The sequence below is a fragment of the Squalius cephalus genome (genome assembly GCF_949319135.1).
Source record: "Squalius cephalus genome assembly, chromosome: 6".
NCBI classification, from domain to species: domain Eukaryota; kingdom Metazoa; phylum Chordata; class Actinopteri; order Cypriniformes; family Leuciscidae; genus Squalius; species Squalius cephalus.
In genome coordinates this window covers 16895147-16915265 of record NC_137127.1, presented here as the reverse complement: position 1 = coordinate 16915265, position 20119 = coordinate 16895147, and the positions used below count along the sequence as shown (strand labels likewise).

The 20119-nt window shown below is 37.4% G+C and overlaps 1 protein-coding gene across 1 annotated transcript in view; it reads right to left on the bottom strand.

Moving 5' to 3' along the window:
• Positions 1–20119, bottom strand: part of shank3a (SH3 and multiple ankyrin repeat domains 3a) — a 268933-nt gene that overhangs the window by 202513 nt on the left and 46301 nt on the right. Inside the window, exon 3 of the mRNA XM_079874288.1 lies at positions 17859–18226. Coding sequence (XP_079730414.1) covers positions 17859–18140 — 282 coding nt within the window. The 5' untranslated portion in view covers positions 18141–18226. The remainder of the gene's footprint in view (positions 1–17858; positions 18227–20119) is intronic.

Sequence of the window (20119 nt, the reverse complement as noted above, 5' to 3'; positions counted from 1 at the left end):
GCATTAAGACAATATAGACACACGTCCTCTTCCTGGCAGATTCGTAACATCTTTAGGTGATTGGAACTTCTTAATTTTTACCCTGATGGTGGAAATGGGAAAATTCAAGTCTTTAGCTATTTTCTTACAGCCACTTTCTATTTTGTGAAGCTCAACAATCTTTTGCTGCACATCAGAACTATATTCTTTGGTTTTACTCATTGTGATGGATGATTCAGGGAATTTGGCCTTTGTGTTTCCTCATATTTATTCTCCTGTGAAACAAGAAGTCATAGCTAAACAATTTTATGTTCCTAGTCACCCTGGTGTGCTAAAAAATTTAAATATTAATGGGAATAAATGTCAGAGATATTTCACTCATAAAAAAATTTAGGGGAGCCAATAATTGTGGCCAACGTGTTTTGAAGAAAAGCATTTATTTTATAATGTGATTTACCCCCCCTTTCAATTCTTTTACTTCAATGAAAGAGTAGATTTTTTACATTTTTTGAATGAAAGATCAAAAGGATAAACAATGCAGATTTATTTTTACAGCCATCTTTGATCATATTTACCAGGGGTGCCAATAATTCTGACCACAACTGTATTTATATAATCCATCTAAGAGAATTTTCACTAAGCTATAGTTCCGGTGGGATTTCTGTATTCCTGACGGGGCTGAGTTGAGGGAGGGAAACAAAAAGATAAGGTGTCACGTGAAGAAAGAGCAGTCTTCATTTCAGCAGCAATTAAAGTCTCTCCACTTTTTACAGACATGCTCAAGAGCATCCATCAACTAACTTCAACGCTAACGTCAGTCAAGGCCCTCTCTCTGACACTAGTTCCCATGTGGGTCAATGTGTAAATTACTGTGCTAACATCTTGATATGAATGCTGTCATCTTAAAGTCAAAGTCAACACTGAAAATGACTCAAGCTGAAGGAAAAAGCGTTGAGATGAATGTTGAGTGAGATATTGAGGTGAATCCAAAGACTTTGATTAGCAGATTCATGAAGTTTTGATGAATGCAGAACTTTATATGGAGGTAAAGCAGAACTGCACTAACAAAAAAGCAAATTGAATTACCACAGTTTTTGGACAAGTACCATGGTAAAACTGTGTTTTTTGTACAAATTACTATTTTTAGAGGATTATCATGTTAATAGCATAACATATGAATCCAGAAATAATTTAGTAGAATATATCAAAAGTAAAAAGGTACAGTGATGTTATCAGAAACCACAGATAGACGCAGAAATGTTCCTTCTCTATATATCAGTTGTTGAAGTCAAACAATGGTGGCAGAAAACTACGGGCACAAATTCAGAAGTTTGCCTTTTAGAAACCTGCCAGTTGCCTTGATAAATACCATCAGTTACCTTATAACAGACAACAGTGACATATGCACATTCATGCTTGCCTCAGTTTGGTTGAGACCCAAAAGTACTGCCGTGACACACCAAGGGCCACCAGTGAGCGTCAGTCAGGCTAGTTTTTGCAGTGTATTACATGTAGGCTCTAGTTGGGCTCAGTATGTTGAATCGGCGTCTAGGCCGTCGGTGATCGAGATCGGTCTGAATGGCTGTTCAGTTTAGCAAATGAGAGATAAAAATAAAAGAAAACAAAAGTGAACGTGATAGAAGCCAGCAAAGTCGTCAAGGCGGCTGTTCTAATTTTACATCATCTTACCTGAGCATTCCAATGCGTGAATATTTTCATAACAACATAAGCTGCCGGAATTAATAAAGTGAATGAACATGATTGATATTCAAAATGGTAAGCAAGTGCTGCTTTGTTTGTGGTTTGTATATCTACAGTCCCACTTTCGGTTTCGCTTTTTAAATGACGAACATAGACTATTGATACCTGCTGATATAGACCGTTACTTCCTTACAAGCTGCCGCAGAACGCACATGCTAGTTGGCAGTCTCCTGTAGTCTTTGAGGTGTGTTCAAGCATAGCATTTTGGCCCAGATGCAGCCAACGCGAGGCGAAAACACAGTCGCCACCGCTAGTTCTTTGATGCTGGATTGGTGTATCACGGCCTTAAGTTTTTGCCCCTCACAAGCACTCCGCAGACAGCAGGAAATTACAGCTCTATCTGCTGTACAAATGAGAGGACTGCTGCACTTCACTGCACTGAAGTGTAAAGGCCTGTTCACACCAAGAACGATAACTATAAACTAAATAACTATTAGCATCATTCTGTTTATTGTAAGCGCGCGCTGCAGTTTTGTGGTCTGCCGCTTTAAAAGCATGAGCTCTTTAAAGCAGGATGGATTCTGATTGGCATTCAATGTTTAAGTTAAGCTGGAAAAAATAATTTTAAAAGTGATTCTAACGATATTGTTCCTCTATGTCATTATCGTTATAGTTGTATGGACTTTTTAATATAAATTAATATATATTATTATATCTTTATGGTTATCGTCCTTGGTGTGAACGTGCCTTAAATATCCCATGACATGGATTATTTTATTATTTTAGAATGTTTCCTGGGGTGCCCTTATAATGTTAGTATGTTTTTAAGATCAAAAATTGTAATAATTTAGAAATAAAAGGCATTTTTCCTAGCCTGATTTTAGCCTCTGATTTGAACACTCTGTTTGAAGGGGCGTGTCTGCTGTGAGACTTCAGTGTAAACGCCCACTGCTGTGATTGGCTGACATGCTTGCATATGAAATAGCTAGCATTACATGTGGAACTCTCTCGAATACTTTTATTACAGCTATTATACATTTTTACTATTGCAGCTATCAAGCTTAACGAATCGTGATAAGTTTAAGTATTTAGATCTATTCCCATCACATAAAAGGTTGCAGTGATGAGTATTGAGCAGATGACAGCCTGTTGATCGCGTGAATGAAGATCTTATTATTGCAACGTAGTTTCTGCACTCTTGCACTCTGCACACTTCACCAATGCAAACATGAGGTAAGTACAGTAAGATCTTTGTTGTGCAGCGTAACAGCATCATTGATTTCATAACGAGTTTTGGCAAGTGTCCAGATAAACTCGCGCTGTGTGATTGACAGCTTGGGCGATTGGAAAGGGATTGTTCTTTGATCGCTTTCTGTATATATTTTAATCACAGTTTAAATAAGATTATTTTCATCCTACCAAGAGAAACGATGTGAAGTTCATATTTTAGTCACTGGCTTGATTTACTGATGCATAAACAGTATTGAACGATTTTGAGAGAAAGATTATCTGTCTGAACTTGAACAATTACACATCAGAAATTCACATAACCCACTGGTTCTTCAGAGGCTCGGATGAAGCAACTAAAAAAATACTTTTGTGTTCATTTGTACATCCAAACACTGAGCAACTGCCATGCTTCGCTCGTTTGCAAGCCATCATGTCTCTCGAGGAAAAACCAATATCGCGCTCACGCAGCTCATTTTCTCATGGGCGGGCCAAATTCTCTTTGCAGGCAAAGAAGAGAAAGGTGAGGTGACCTTTCACCTTATGACGACATAAAGGGAAAATTATAGATTCGCCCGTCTGAGCTTTCATTTTCTCAAAAATACCCAGGGCTTGGTTTACACCTATCAAAATGTCTAGTCACTGGGGGACCATAGGCAGGCTAGGGGAACTCATATTAATGTTAAAAAACCTCATAAAGTGAAAGTTTCATGTCATGGGACCTTTAAGGAAAACTAGTCTCTAGAGGGGTTAACATTTTTAAAACAAAATTTTAATTTCAAATTTTCACAATCTCTTGACATTTATCTTGTAGAACCAAAATTGCCCCAAATACAATTAGAAAACTAAAATAAGTAGACGACTTATTTCGTCAACTATCAAAAAGACACAATAAACAAAATACAAAAAGTGCTATGCAAATCCATAAACTATCAAACTAACAAGCCAACTAACTTCAAGTATCAAAGTAATTAACAAAATTAAATGTAAAAAAACAAACATAATTGAAGAGCTAAATAATACACATTAAGCAGTTAGTTTGAAAGGTAATATGTAATCTAACTTTAAGGGCATTACAATTATGCTAATGTAACGGCAGTTAAACATTTTAGGGTCAGTAAGATTTAAAATATATTAATTAATTAATAAGTAAATAAAATATTACTTAAACTTTTATTCAGCAAGGACACGTTAAGTGAGAGTATAGACATAATGTTACAAATATTTTCTATTTTAAATGTTTTTTTGTTCGTTTGTTTTGCCACAAAAAACATATAACATTAAGAAATGTTTCTTGAGCAGCAAATCAGCATATTAGAATGATTTCTCAAGGATCGTGTGACACTGAAGACTGGAGTAATGATGCTGAAAATTCAGCTTTGCATTACAGGAATAAATTACAGTTTAAATGGGATCTAGTATGCAAAATTCACTTTTCTAAGGAGTTTGAAAACAGTGTGTGAGAACAACCAGCCTATAGGTAATGGTAAAAAATCCTCTCACTAATTTTTTTAATAATTCCCATAAATTAAAAGCAGTCTCTTCAAACAAGCTGATTCAGATTCACCCCTAGAATGACGTCATCGCAGGGAAAAGCCCCGTCCACAGCCTGATGGTCTGCCCTATTAGCATAGACACAGCCCTGAGTGAGAAACACAGAGTCCGCCATTTCTGAATCCTCGCTACTAATGTACTAATGCACATAAGAGTTTCCATAGACTCCTGCCATCTGAGTCACTGAGGACATCGTCATTCAATTTCATTTTGTAAGGAAATGTTTCTAAGAAAATCGGTAAAGTGTTATACGTTTGTGCCAGTCATTTTGTGCTGGACTGCTTCACAAACGAGGGTCATCAACACTAGATTTTCAGAGAGGTTGATTCTGAAAGATGGGTCAGTACCAAAGCTTTGTGCGCAAACTTTAAATCCAGACAAAGTAAGTAGCAAACGTCATATGATATGTGTCCATCATTGTCCGACTTCGGTTCAAACACATAAGGCTGAATACCACTACTGACAGTGTTTCCGTGCATGATGAGCTCTTGAAGCTCCAGCTTCTTGAAAGGGGGCCGGGAACACCAGCTCATTTGCATTTAAAGGGACACACACAAAAATGTTTTTTGCTCACCTCCAAAAAGTGACAATTTTAACATGCTATAAAAAATTATCTGTGGGGTATTTTGAGCTAAAACTTCACATACACACTCTGGGGACATCAGAGACTTAGGCTATTTTGCATCTCATGAAAAGGAGCATAATAGCTTCCCTTTAAAATAAATAAAAATTAAAATTAAACACTTTTTTAAATATTAATCATATTTCACAATATTACTGTATTACTATATTTTTGTTCAAATAAATGCAGTCTCGATGAGGATACATTTCTTACCAAACCCAGACTTTTAAACAGTGTATGTAGGCTAGTATGTACTTTTCAAGACCCTCCAGCTTTTTTTTACTTTCTTTTGTTAGGGATCAAGCCTTAACTCTTCACACTGTGATGGCTATACAATGTTAATCATCTGCAACATCATGGTACTTTTATTTTACCAAAAGATTATCATATTCATGTACCATCACATTTACACGGTACTCCAAGTTACTTTACCGAGGTTAAAAAATAACCACAGAACTTTTTTCCATTAGTGACAAATACACAAACACATTAAACAAGAAATGAATACATACAGCACTCTGGCTGTGTTACCAACAAACACCAACAGTTTTAGATGGGCAAAAGCCGGACTAACACATTCCCTCAGGATCTCTCTTCATACTGCAGAGATGTGAGAGAACAATCGATCACTATCACTTATTTCAACTCAGAAGAAAAGTCTGTGTGTGTGTTGAGATGTAAATTGCCCAGGGCACTGAAGCTCCCTTTAGCACTTAAACAGTGTGAACACCCAGAATCCACAAACACAGTGACTCTAATAGAGAAACAAGAGATATGGCCAGATAAAGAACAGAATATTGCAGAGAGAAACAGAAAGAAACGGATAAAAACAGATACCGTGTTTAAACAAGACGCAATGCCATAACTGAGGTACATTTCAATATTATTATCCTAATACTGTAATATTAACTATATTGTTGTAAGTTGAAATTGCTGCCTAACATGTCCGCTATGTAGGCTTAACTGAATACATAAAGAACTAACCACAAAATGTACTAATGTATATTATAGCTGTCTATCACTGTCATATGGACATTACTTTGACACACTCATCTTTGACTGATAACAGAATACTTCCTAAATTGTAATACTGAAACAAGCTTTTTTTGTAAAGCTGCATTAAAACAATTGTGAAAAGGGCTGTTCAAATACACTTGAATTGAACTGAATTGAGAACCCTGTAATTTATATTTAAAATTATTAGTTTAATATGATCTTTATTAAGAACAAACTAATTTCCAGATTTCTACCTGATCCTCATGATCTAACATTAGTTGTCAAGAGTCTTTGATCCCTACAAGTTTGCTCCTAAATAAACATTTAGTCCATTTAGTCATTTCTTGTGTGTTGACCTCGATGTGATCCAATTTCTGCACTGGTCACTACAGAGGGGTGGGTGGGTGTGTGTGTGTGTGTGTGTGTGTGTGTGTGTGTGCGTGCGTGTGTGTGTGTGTGTTGTGCTACATGCTAGAGTTTAAGAATCAATGAATGAGGAAAATAATTAATAAAGGGCTAAAGACGCCGTCTGGAAAAGCACTGCCGCAGGGAAGAGACTGTACCACGCTGTAGTAAAGCTAAGGAAATCCTCTCTCTCTCTCTCTCTCTCTCTCTCTCTCTCTCTCTCTCTCTCTCTCTCTCTCTCTCTCTCTCTCTCTCTCTCTCTCTCTCTCTCTCTCTCTCTCTCTCTCTCTCTCTCTCTCTCTCTCTCTCTCTCTCTCTCTCTCTCTCTCTCTCTCTCTCTCTCTCTCTCTCTCTCTCACACACACACACACACACACACACACACACACACACACACACAAACACATACTTACCTAACTGAAGACATACTGTACTGTTCAAAAGTTTGGGGTCTGTAAGATGCTTTTTGAAAAGTTTTTGAAAAGTCCCTTATGCTCACCCAGGCTTAATTTATTTGATCAAATATAGACTAAAAAAAGTAATATTGTGAAATAGTATTCCAATTAAAAAAATAAAATAAAATAAAATAAAATAAAATAAAATAAAATAAATATTTATATATATATATATATATTACTCCAGTCTTCAGTGTCACATGATTCTTCAGAAATCATTCTAATATGCTGATTTGCTGCTCAAGGAACATTTCTTATTATTATTATTATTGTTATTATCTTATTATTATCAATGCTGAAAACATTTTTGTGGGGAAAAAAACAGCATTTATTTGAGATTAGGGTTAGGGTTAGTAACTTTTGTAACGCAACAATTAATTTTTATACATATTTTAAAATTGTATTTTTGTACTTGTAAAATGATCAAAATGTACACTACAAATGGAATGTGTCCAACATGAATAAAATCACAGTAGTGAAGTTATGTTTAGAGAAGGTAATTGTAATAATATTTCACAATATTATAGTTTTACTTTAAAATTGGTAAAATAAATGCAGTCTTAAGATAAGAGACTTCTTTCAAACACGCACACACACACAAATATACATATTAACAAATATATATATATATACACAGTATAATGTTAATATGTTAATATGTATATTTGTGTGTGTGTTTGAAAGAAGTCTATTTCTTTCTTTTTGTGCAAGACGGCATTTATTTGTATATATTAATGTATATAAATATACATGTGTGTATATATATATAAATATACATGTGTGTATATATATATATATATACACACACATATACATACATACGCAAACAGTGCTTTTCAAAGAGTATACTTAAGGCAACTTTTTCACTCTTGCACACCTGCTTTCATGCCTTCAGAGGGAAAAGAAAGCTTTAACTCCACTTAAAGAACAAAGGAAGGTGCAAATGCCGGGAGCACCATGGATCTCAGTCGAGGTCTGCTCTCAGTGCCATATGCACATCAATCCCAGTGTCCACCGGGGACAGCTCCCTACACCTGCTCAGATGAAGCAGCCACACATGCAGGACACACCTGAATAACAAGGTCCAGACGTTCAGTCTCTAAACCCAGATCTCATTTGTGTGAATGTGAGTGTGTACTGTGTCCAGATGGGCTGGAGTCCGCAGCAGACATGCTAGTGCAGGTTGGGTTTGAATGAGCTAAAAATAGCATCGGAAGAACGTGAGACGCCTCCGCAAACGAAGCCTCCCATCTCCATCTCTGCCGTGATGGATGGCATCGTCGTGCAGAGCGAAAGCGTGTGCCAGAAGAGGGGGCAAGATGCCTCCAGAACCGCAGAGCATTGCAGAGACAGACAGAACGTGGAAAGATGGAAATGACACGGAAGCTAAATGATCAAACAGAAAGTGTGAAAGAAAAGCACGGTCCGCGCGAACGTTGTGAGTTAAAAGCGTATTCATGACCACGCATTACGGCTTTGAGCATGCTGTGGTGTTAAAAGTGCACCCATCACTTCTATTTAAGTATAGGAAAAAAGAATGAGAAAGCAAATGAAAGCACACTCTTTATGCCGTTTACACAGCCTGCTGTGGCTGAGGTGAATGGCTAATCTCTTCTGCTGAGGTTCAAACAAAAGCCACTCTCAATTAATGGCTTTTATTAAGCAGCAGGGCAGACACTGTGGGGATAATATGCTCAAAACTCAATGCTAATAATGCTAAAGACACTAACCCAAAAATAATCATATCTAGAGCAGTGAGTCTAAGACAAGAATTAGATCAGACAGCTGCAGTCAGCCACCAGTATTACAGAGATCCTGCTATCTCAGACCCATCAGATCTGTCTCAAGCTCGGATGATGCCGTCTCGCCTCAGTAACATCACATATCGTTCAGGAACACAACATCAACAATGACTCCAAATACCTGCCATTAGTTTCCACAAGGTTTTGATTATAATGCTGACATTCCCTGGAAATCTGTAATGCAATTAGGCAAAATGAAATCAAAATCAATCATATTTACTTTCTTAATAAATGTCCATGGTTAAATATGTTAGGATTTTGATATTGCAGGATTTTGGTTTGGTTTAGAAAAGATAATGAAAAGAAAAGAAAAGAAAAGAAAAGAAACAAAAAGAAAAGAAAAAGGACATGCAAAATGCTTAAAGGGGTTATCGGATGCAAAATTCACTTTTATATGGTGTTTGCATATAAATGTGTCTTTGCAGTGTGTGGACACAACCACCATACAATGAAAAAAATCCATTCACTACTTTTTTTTAATCCTCAAAAAGTGAGAGGGTTTCTTTTTGGGGTGGGGTGATTTATCATTATCATTTAATGACATTATCATTATCATTTAAAGAGACATGCACCGAAACGGGTGAACAGAGCTGTTTTTGAGGAGGTAAAAAGGGTGTTGTTTTACACAAACATTGAGGAATTTTAACCAAAGTATGTTATAAACTTTACATGAACACCCTAAAGAATCATACCAACTTGTGGAAAATGGGCATCCGATGACCCCTTTAATCAAAATTCTTAAAACAGTTTTTCTTCTCTGTTCAAGTAATTAAGGTTGAGTGGGCGGGAAAAATGTATATTAGCCAGTAATATCATATTACATGTATAGTCTCTCACTTTATTTGCTTCTATTTTAGAACACTTGATGATTATCTAATCAAAATAACAGTATGTATTGTAGTGATAAAAACAAAAACTGAAATCGAATGCGTTTCTGATTTGTTTATGTTTCTGTCGGTTACATATATCGATGTTGAGAAAGCAATCACGTCACTAGCTTTAAATTAAACTTCGCCGGCTAATGAATGCATAAAAGTGACCAGCTGGATATAAGCTAATGCAAATAGATGGTAACAATTGCGACATAAAACATTTGGGTCAGGTTTGCGTGTGTTTTTGTCACATTGTTTTAACCGCTTGAGGTAGCCACTAACGTTAACAAATTAATTACTTTATAATGACATGGCAATATGTACTTAAGTGTTCTGTATTCATACCGTTTCGCTGTCTGTGTTTTAAATGCGCATCTGAAGTGTCAGCGCTCTCCGTATAATGTGTGATCTTCGTGCTGCGTGTTAACGTAGACAACTCAGCCAATGATAGTTGTTATTCCGCCTCTAGAGGCCGCTCTCGCTCTGTATAATGCCAGCAGTCTCTTCTCAACGCTCTACTGTGTAATGACTGCGCACACTTCTCAGCCGCTCCAGCAACGGACGCAACCCGGAAAAAATATCGGTGTGGATTTTTGCCAATAAGGATAGTTCCACAAATCAACTATCGGTACCGATATATCGGCAAAACCGGCAAAACCGATGAATCGGTCTACCTCTACTCACAGCAGATGCAGAGATGAGTAAAAGAACATGGAAACTCTGAAACATGCCGTGCATATAATTATTTTATTAAATTGCAGCCTTGTCGATTTGATAGGATTGCAATTTCGGTTGTGATATCCATTTAATCCTACACCGCCCTACATTATTTCCCACTGAATACTGAACATGTTCTGTGAATGTTACGTCATGTTTTAAACACTCTTTAGACGTCTGTAGAGGAAGGCCAGGTGGACTCGACTGTAAGGTGTGTATTACAGCTGTCACTGTGCTCTGCGTCCATACTGTGCCACGCATGCCATCTGTCAACAGAAGATCTGGGACTAGGAGACTGATTACCAGAGCATTATGAGTGTGTACAATCACAAAATCACTCGGGGAACTGTTAAAATTGTGAACATTTAATGGGTTTTAAAATCCAATATGGTAAGCCTTCATAAAAATCATATAAAAATCATCTCAAAACAGTATTTCGTGTAGCGTTTGGTTCTAGGCGTCCGAGACGTCCACCTAAACACAACGCAATAAAGGTTAGATAATGATGCCTGTAAAACAACTAAAAACATCTATAAAACACATAGAAATTCCACACACTGCTCACTTCTATACTCAGGAGTGATCTGGCATAGTGGTTACTGTAAAACTCAGGTTGAACCAAAAGACATGGTTCATATGACTGTTCCAAGTTTTCTGCTTTATGTTTCAAAAAGACAAACATTTAAGATGTTATTTGATGAAAACTGCTCAAATTTGATTCAAGGTTGTCAAGCATTTTAAATGAATAACAACTTCAGCTTCTCTTCCTCACACAAAGCTATTGTGTGGCTTCAGAAGATTATATAACAAGTTACTTTGATTACATACTACTCTCCACACTCAGACGATGAAGCCACCAAACATCTTTCAGCACATGGTTCCTTGAATATATTCTACAGATCTCTAAAACTGAGATCTGTGATTGGCTACTTTCTCAGGCAGCTTTTGGGAGTTGCTGTTAAAGCAGACATCAAGTTTTTGTTGCTTTAATGGCAAACTGCATGCATTTGAGTAGCACTTTTGAGCAGCTGTTCATTGTTTGTTCATGTTAGTTCACAGTGCATTAACTAATGTTAACAATTTTTAATAATCATGGATAAGTAAATGTTGAAACTAACATTAAAAAAAGATTAATAAATGCAGTAGAAGTGCAGTTCATTATTAGTTCATGTTAACTAATGTAGTTAACTAATGTTAAATTAAAATGTTACCAGAAAATAAAGGGAAAACAAGGGAAAACAGTTCATTTTCTGACCTCTTTGGCAGATATTTTGTCTTGTTTTAAGCAAAAACTCACTTAATATTGATTCATTTTTCAGAAAACAAAACTTATGTCATTTTGCTTATGAAGTAAATGTATCTTGATTTAAGAATGATTATATATTCCTACAGGAAAACAAGACAAAAATACAGAGTAAGAAAATCATTTTTGCAGTGTTTGAGGTACAGACCAAAATGTAAGTAATTATTTACTGAAAATCCTTTCAGCGTAGCTCTCAAATCACATTCAATTCAAATACGGCGTGTCAAGAAGTTTGACGTCAATGATGTCAAGCCTCATTGATGTCAAACCAAGCAAAACGAATCTTGACGCATGAGATTTGATAACTACTTTATAAATACTAAATAATGACTTAAATTTCACACACAAAGCTGTCATATGGCTTTTGAAGACTTGAAATGTGGCGCATGAATGATTTTGACTACTTTTATGTGGCTTTTTTAAATCATTTTTTGGAGCTAAACAGCCCCATTCCCCATTATGAAAAAGAACAGTCTAGATATTACGCAATATGTCTTCTTTTGTGTTCCACAGAAGAAAGAAAGTCATAAGGGTTCAGAATAATACAAGGGTGAGAAAATGATTACAGAATTTTCAGTTTTGAGGGAACTAGCCTATTCCTTTAAGCAAAACCAATATTTGAGCAAGGAAAAGTTGAACATGAACATAATTTCTCTTTGGAAAAAAGATTTGAATTTCACACATGAGATACGAGCATGTTACTAGTTTCCTTAGTCATCCTTTTACCAAAGATGAAGAGTGCACACACCCACACGCATACAGAAAAACTTTCGTCTGTAATCTAGTGTAAAGCGTAACATTTCTCTCCCAGCAGTGAGATCCCTGTAGTCTTCTCTGTGTGTAAGTATTTCACAGGTGTCCCTCTGCGATTAACGTCAGGGAATAGGGCTTTTGTCACACTTTGAAATCTTTAACCAAAACCCTCCAGAGATATGCGCTCTTCTCTACACATCACTTCTTTATCCATCTTTCCCCCTCTCTGTTTATTATGACACATAGTTTTATGGAAGTCACCCTGCAGTGAACATAGCCAACAATGGTCGCAAGTGAAACCGTAAGCAGATGGAAAAGTAATGCAAGTTGAGGGATCGGCAAAAAGAGTGACCCAATCCCTAAAGCAATCAAACTTACACAATATACATTGGCAGATACAGCTCCTCAGGTCCAAACATTTCAGAAACTATTCAAACCAATTCGGACCACATACACTTTTCAACTTGACGACTTAATTTCAGAAAGGACTGAAATTATTTTCTCTAGCTGTATAATGGAAGATTGTGATAACCTTTAGAAAAAGTATACAAATATTTTTAAAATGCAAAAAATAAAATAAAATATTTGATATGCAGTTAAACGTTCCTTCTACATAATATTAAAATACACTACCCCCCCCCCCCCCCCCCCCCAAAAAAAAACCCTAACCACAATACCAAAATACATAAGCAAATACATAAATATATAATTACTAAATAAATAAGTACATACATAAAAACGCTGACCTTTCAACCACTGTATCACACAAGCAAGCAAATAAATAAAAACTGAGCTTTCACCACTATCGAGCCCCTAAAAGGACATGGTGATAAAACATTTTTTTACAAAAAACATGAGATTTTTGTTTCAACAAAAGGTTTGCGTTCCCCCAAGAAAGTTTGCATTTGCTCGCAAAATCTTTGCTTTCCCTCACAAAACTTTTGAATTCTTTGAGCGGACAAAATTTTGTGGGAAACTCAAAACTTTTGTGAGAGAATGTATTGACATTCAATTTTCTCTCCAATCTAGAATTGTCAAAAAGTACCGACTTCGGTACCAATTTTAAAAATGTGATGCTTTGAGCGATGTTGAGTGGAATTGTAAACACCTCTGATTGGTCATTGTACTAACGCACTCATCGGATATGTCTGTGATGGGCTACAATGATCAGCGCTTCAAAAATATGTTGTAAATATACATCAATGACGCTCTTCACCGATACACAGATACAGACGGGAGCGTTTGAAAGCAGGCGTCTATCAGTGGACCGGTCCGCTAATAGACGCCTGCTTGTGCTTACAAACACTCCCGCTTTCAAAACACTTTCAAACACTTCCATGTGCTCTCAAACACTGCGTGTTTTTATCATTGTAGCCAATCACAGACATATCTCATGAGCACGTGAACACAATGGCCAATCAGAGGTGTTTATGATTCCGCTCAACAGCGCTCAAAGCGTCACATTTTAAAAATTTCAATACCGACTTGGTACCAAAGTCGGTACTTTTGACATCTCATATTTTTTTCCATCACCATGCCCATTTAGGGGCTCCGTACACCACAACATGCCAATCAGCTGATATCTTTAGAGCTTGACTGTTGAAAATCCACTTAGTTGTACATGCATAGTCATACACCTTTCCACATGAGGTCCAACTGCTCACAATGTCATGACGTTAAAGGCTTATAAAAGCAGTGTGGAGAGACCATTGTTGTAAAAATAAAAGCCTCAAAGACTGGCTGTCCATCCAAAAAGAGCAATAAGGACCCTGGCCACTCATGTTTACTAAACCTGTGCCAGCATCTAGATTTGCCAACTGGCACTTACAGGACTTCAAAAAGACTGAAGAAAAGGTTTCTCAGATGTCTTTGGCTTGAATTCCAAGCATCATTTCTGATGAAAACTTACTTGCCAAATACCATGAAGTCAAGCAGGTTCCTGGATCAGGAAGCTTTTTTTTATGGGCTAGAGATTTGCGAGATTTGATCATTAGAAGGAGCTAATTGAATGGAATAAAAAACAAAGATGTCAGCAAAGGAAGAAACTCACCAGTCTTAGACTACGACAATGAGCCATACTTGTTGTAAGGACAGGTTTTTGGACGTCTCTAATTGGCACAGAGAAAGCCAAGATTTAATCCCCACAGAAAAATGTGTTCAGAGACCTTGAGATTACAGTTCACAGATGATCCACAAAGCATCTTTATGGGCGAGACACTAAAAACTGACCAAATTCAGTTCTGCAAATCTGGTAGACTTAAAGCCTACTAAAGTCTCACAGCTGTAATCCCTGCCAAAGGCAGCTCTGCAAAATAGTGAATGAAGAACCTGAATTTAGATGTCAATGGAGGATTCCAAAAAGTAAAACTTTTTAGTTTTAAGGCAAAAGTTTTAATTAATTTTGAAATATGTCAGAAACACAGCACTATGTGCTGAATAATTTCTAGCTGCACTGGGATATTTTACACATCACAACTCAGGAAAAAAAATCTCTTTAATATCTATTTATTTCTCCTAAATGGCATTGAGATAAACTGGAGAGCAAATGGAGACTTTGGATTTTTCTCCCGTGAAAAAACTTTCCATTAATCTCCTTGAACAATGTTTCAGACTGGGCTAAAATTTGCCAAGAAAAAAAAAAATCCACAATCAAACACCAGAAATCTTAATATGGTCCCATGCAAGAGGACCGTAATAATTGTGGGTCATTGAAATCATGAAGTTTTAAAACCCCTGATCTAACAAAACTTACACCAAAGACCCCTTCCACCTCAAAAATACACATGCGAGACAGTAGTGATATCTCATGTTCTCATAAGTTGGATGCTGGCATATGAGAATAACGGTTGCAATCTGATATTGTTTATTTGAATTATAATGCCCCTAAAGATAGTATCAGGATTTATTGCGAGTTAGCATTTGAAAGGCGTGTGGCAGTGGGATGTACCAGTGAAAATCTGGCATTTAACAGATTCTTTCTCCTCTCATTCACCTCTCCTTATTAACATAGAGTCTTGGGCCCTGCTAAAGGACAGCGCTCGTTAACACTATGGATCTCTGCTTTTAATGAGGCCCCGACACATAACCACACATACATTCAACCAGAAGTCCATTCTAATGCATGCATGGTCACAAATGCACACACATACAGCGCTCAGAGTGAGGATGAAAGATTCAAGGAGAAACACATTTCTGACAGGCAGAATGAGCCATTGATCTATAGGCTCACTCATTCTGCTGCAGTTACTCACTTCATTGGCGTCAAATGTGCTGAAGGAACCCAACTAAACAGGGTGAGAACCATGCAGCAAACCTTCTTATAACCAACCAACACAATATTCAGAGTATTAGTCAATCAAAATAGGGTTTTCAATAATAATTTAAACCGCAACTTAATAAGTTAAACATTTGGTAACCCCCAATCTTCAATATTTTGTTATATTCTTAGAATCCAACGTCAGCATCTCAGTCCAAACGATTAAGAGTGGAACCTGAACAAACCAGCATGGATCACCCTTAGTCCAACAGAAATAAACCCACCCACTCGGAGCTACTAATGACTAACAAGTTGCTGTTTGTCACTAGTAGGTGTTCCTACTCGACTGTCAAATTCATCTGTGTCAGTCAGTGGATCACGTGAACTTCATTGTTTGCACATTTTCTCATCATATCGCCAATGGCCAAACGCTACATTACCACTGGCTAAAGGAAACCGCTTGACACCGCCCAAAACACCACAGATATGCCACATTTGGTTGCCTTCAGCATGGTGTGTAAATGCTTTCAGTGCACAGACAATAAAATCATTGTACATGCACAGTTTAGGCATTTGGACATATGTTTTGCATTTTTACAACTGTAATTGTGCATTAGTAAAGTGACAATTTTGTTAACCAACCATATCCAAACTAAAATGAAAGTTGCCAGCTAAAATCTGAATTAAATTCAAATGTGATTTAAGGACTAAACCAACCAGAACTACAACACTATCAGCAGACTTTGAAATGCTTCTGACAGATGTCACTGCCAACACCTCACAATGATTGGCTGACAGCTGCCTCTTATTTGCATAAAGTTATAAAGCATTTCTCATCTTTTGATGCTCTCACCTCATGCTCTGCACCGCTGTCAATCGCAAAATCCCTCATGTGAGCCTGCTGCTCAGTTTCAAGGGGTCAAGGTTTAGCATGGCCCTGTTAGCACCTGCTAGTAATGTAGATGCAGTAACTCCACAGATGGTTCTTTTGACGTCCGTTCAAAATAAGGAGTGTATTCTGACGAAATACAGATTTTTTTAGAAGCAACATACGCTTACCAGTCAAAAGTTTTGAAATGAATACATTTTAAGTGACAGAAAAGACATTTATAATGTCACAAAAGACACATGTTTTGAAAAATGTTGTTCTTTTGAACTTCCTATCCATCAAAGGACATAAATGGTAATAAAAAATAACAAAAATATTGAGCACCACAAATGTTTTCAATGTTGATGATAGTAAATCAGCATATTATAATGATTTCCGAAGGATTATGTGACACTAAAGATTGGTGTAATGATGCTGAAAATTCAGCTTTGCCATCACAAGAATTTATTTATTTTTAAAATATATTCAAATAGAAAGCCATTATTTTAAATTGAAATAATATTTCATATTACTGCATTTTTGATCAAATAAATGCAGCCTCTGAAAGACTTCGTAAACAAAAAAACTGTACAGACCCCAAACTTTTACACAGTAGTGTATTTAACGTACATATAATTGCGTTGGGAATGTTAACGGACAGCTGTCGCATGTTACTATAATCATTCTCAGCTCAACACAATGATGTCCAGTAATGTCAGTAATGTCTAATAAACTGAATGATTGCTACAAATTACTGTTTAAACACCCTTAACATGTCACAACTAACCTAAGATAAAATAGAAAAAAATTAAAGCCATGCTTAAACGCAATTAAAGTTCATGCACCCCTCTAAATCATGGCTGCAGCGGGTGCAATTCTGAAAAAAGGTATTAAATTAAAAATGCCACCTGCAACCGTAACACCTGTATCTGTCCAAAAGAAACAGGTGAGTAACAGCACTTCAACACCGCACTCTCATATCCATCAGCACCATATGTCGTCCGAGAGGGCCCTGGGGACACGGTACAATACGCTGCAACCGAACTGACAAGTCTGACAGCCTCACGACAGGGGGGAAAAAGTCCCTGTGAATTACAGTAAAGCTACAATAACCCACCCAGTCACTGTATCTACCTTCTCTCTCTCTCTCTCTCTCAAAGTGGCCAGTTTTCAAAGTCCGCTGCAGACGCACTAATGAAGACGGGTTACATTCAAGAGCAAAAAGCACAAGAGGAAGATGAAAAGGTAAAAAAGAAAGAGAGCAATCATGTGCACGCTGAAAAAGAACAGGACAGGCAACAACAAAAAAACAAAACGAGAGAGAGTTTGGAGCACTGACAGAACTCACCGTTTGCTGCAGGTCAGGGATGCCTATGCGGACGACCAGTGTGTTGCCCTGCGGTTCCTCCATGGGGCCGGCGTGCGGAGAGCGGGAGCTGTCCCCCCGGCTGGTGCTGGGAAGAGGCTGCGCAGGGCGAGAGTAGATGAGGAGAGGGAGAGAGAGAGGCAGCGAGAGAGGGAGAGAGAGGGGGAGGGCAGAGGGGGGCTCAGACGGGAGTTCAGGCTGCTGCTGTGGACGATCTCTGGGCTGGGAAGGCTCATGTTTGCCCGAGCCCGCACTCACAGGCATGCTCTGTGTGTGTGGAGCTCCGACTGCATAGTGCCTCGCTCACGCATATGCGTGCGCGCGCACACACGCACACACACAACAGGGAGCTGCTGGCACACACACACAAGCACAGGGAGAGAGAGTGAAAGCGGGGAGGGGAGATGCGATAGGGGGAGATGCGAGAGAGAGAGTGAGAGAGAGAGAGAGAGGGGGGGGGGGGGGGTTAGATGTGTGCTGTGATTAAAGGGTTAGTTCACCCAAAAATGAAAATTCTGTCAGTAATTACTCACCCTCATGTTGTTCCAACCCCGTAAGACTTTCGTTCATCTTCGTAACACAAATTAAGATATTTTTGATGAAACCCGAGAGCTGTCTGACTCCTTCATAGGCTGCCAGGTAATCGATATCTGCCATCCAAGAAAAGTTAGTAAAGACATTGTTAAAATAGTCCAAGTGACTACAGCGGCTCAACCTTAAGTTTATCAAGCGACGAGAATACTTTTTGTGCGAAAAAAACCCCTAAAATAACGACTTTATTCAACTATTCATTTTCTTCTGTGTGGGCTTCTGAGTGAGTTTACATAGTGTAACAGCGCAGCGCTTCTGGGTTGTACGTCAGAACGTAGGCTCAACCCAGAAGCGCTGCGCTGTTACACTACGTCAACAGCTTAGGAGAATGACATGGAAGAGAAGGGATGGTTGAATAAAGTCATAATTTTTGGGGGGTTTTGCGCACAAAAAGTATTCTCGTCGCTTGATAAACTTAAGGTTGAGCCGCTGCAGTCACTTGGACTATTTTAACGATGTCTTTACTAACTTTTCTGGGCTGGCAGATATAAATTACTTTGCAGCCTATGAAGGAGTGAGACAGCTCTCAGATTTCATCAAAAATATCTTAATGTGTGTTCCGAAGATGAACGAAAGTCTTACGGGGTTGGAACAACATGAGGGTGATTAATCACTGACAGAATTTTCATTTTTGGGTGAACTAACCCTTTAAGCATTTTAAGCATCAAACCTGTAGGCTATAATGCCGGGTTAACACATTTCTGAATGTACAATAAAACAGGTTACAACAATATCATTAAATAATGCAAAATATCGGATTAGCTCACAAGACAATTCAAATAATCTGATATTGATGATCCCTTACTGTAACAGCTCTTTGGAATTCTTTATTCAATTCTGGAATTGATATTAGACTATATTGTTGACCCAGGTAACTAATACACTAGATTCATGTTATCTCGTTACACTCTGCACTACTATCAAATTAAACTCCAATCACATGATACTAATATCCTGATCAGAATGTGATTATTATGCTGATTAGAATTCACATGATTAGCAATGTTGAAAACAGTTGTGTTGGTTAATATTTTTGTGAAAACCGTGATGCTTTTTTTTCAGGATTCTTCAAATAGAACGTTTTCTTGTAACATTATAAATGCCTTTACTGTAACTTTTTGATCCATTGGATGTGTCCTTGCTGAATAAAATTATTAATTTCTTTAAAAAACATTACTGACCACAAATTTTATTATATATAAACATATAATTTTTGAATAAAAAGGAGGAAAGAATTTAAACCTGTGGGCTGTATAATTATAACAACATAATAAAATAAGGCAAAATGATCAGATCAGATACACACAATCTTAATGCAGGGCTCTGTGGAATACTTGATTCTGATTGGTCAGTTCTGTGGTATTTTGTATCGTGACACTAAACTCTACAGGCTAATTGAACATTGGCCCAGGCATCTAATTTCCTACATGGCTGTGCTAGTTTCATACGCCTGAATCACTCCACACTCTTTCTTCTCACATTATAATAAAATAAACTCCTAATCAATATTTAATGTCCAATCATTTTTTATTCAGTAAATAGCCATGTAATTTGGATAAAAGGATAATGTACTTTTTCACCCAAATCATTATTGCTAAATAAACCCATTCAGGGTTTACATATTTGATAACTGACAGAATTATAGTGTAAAA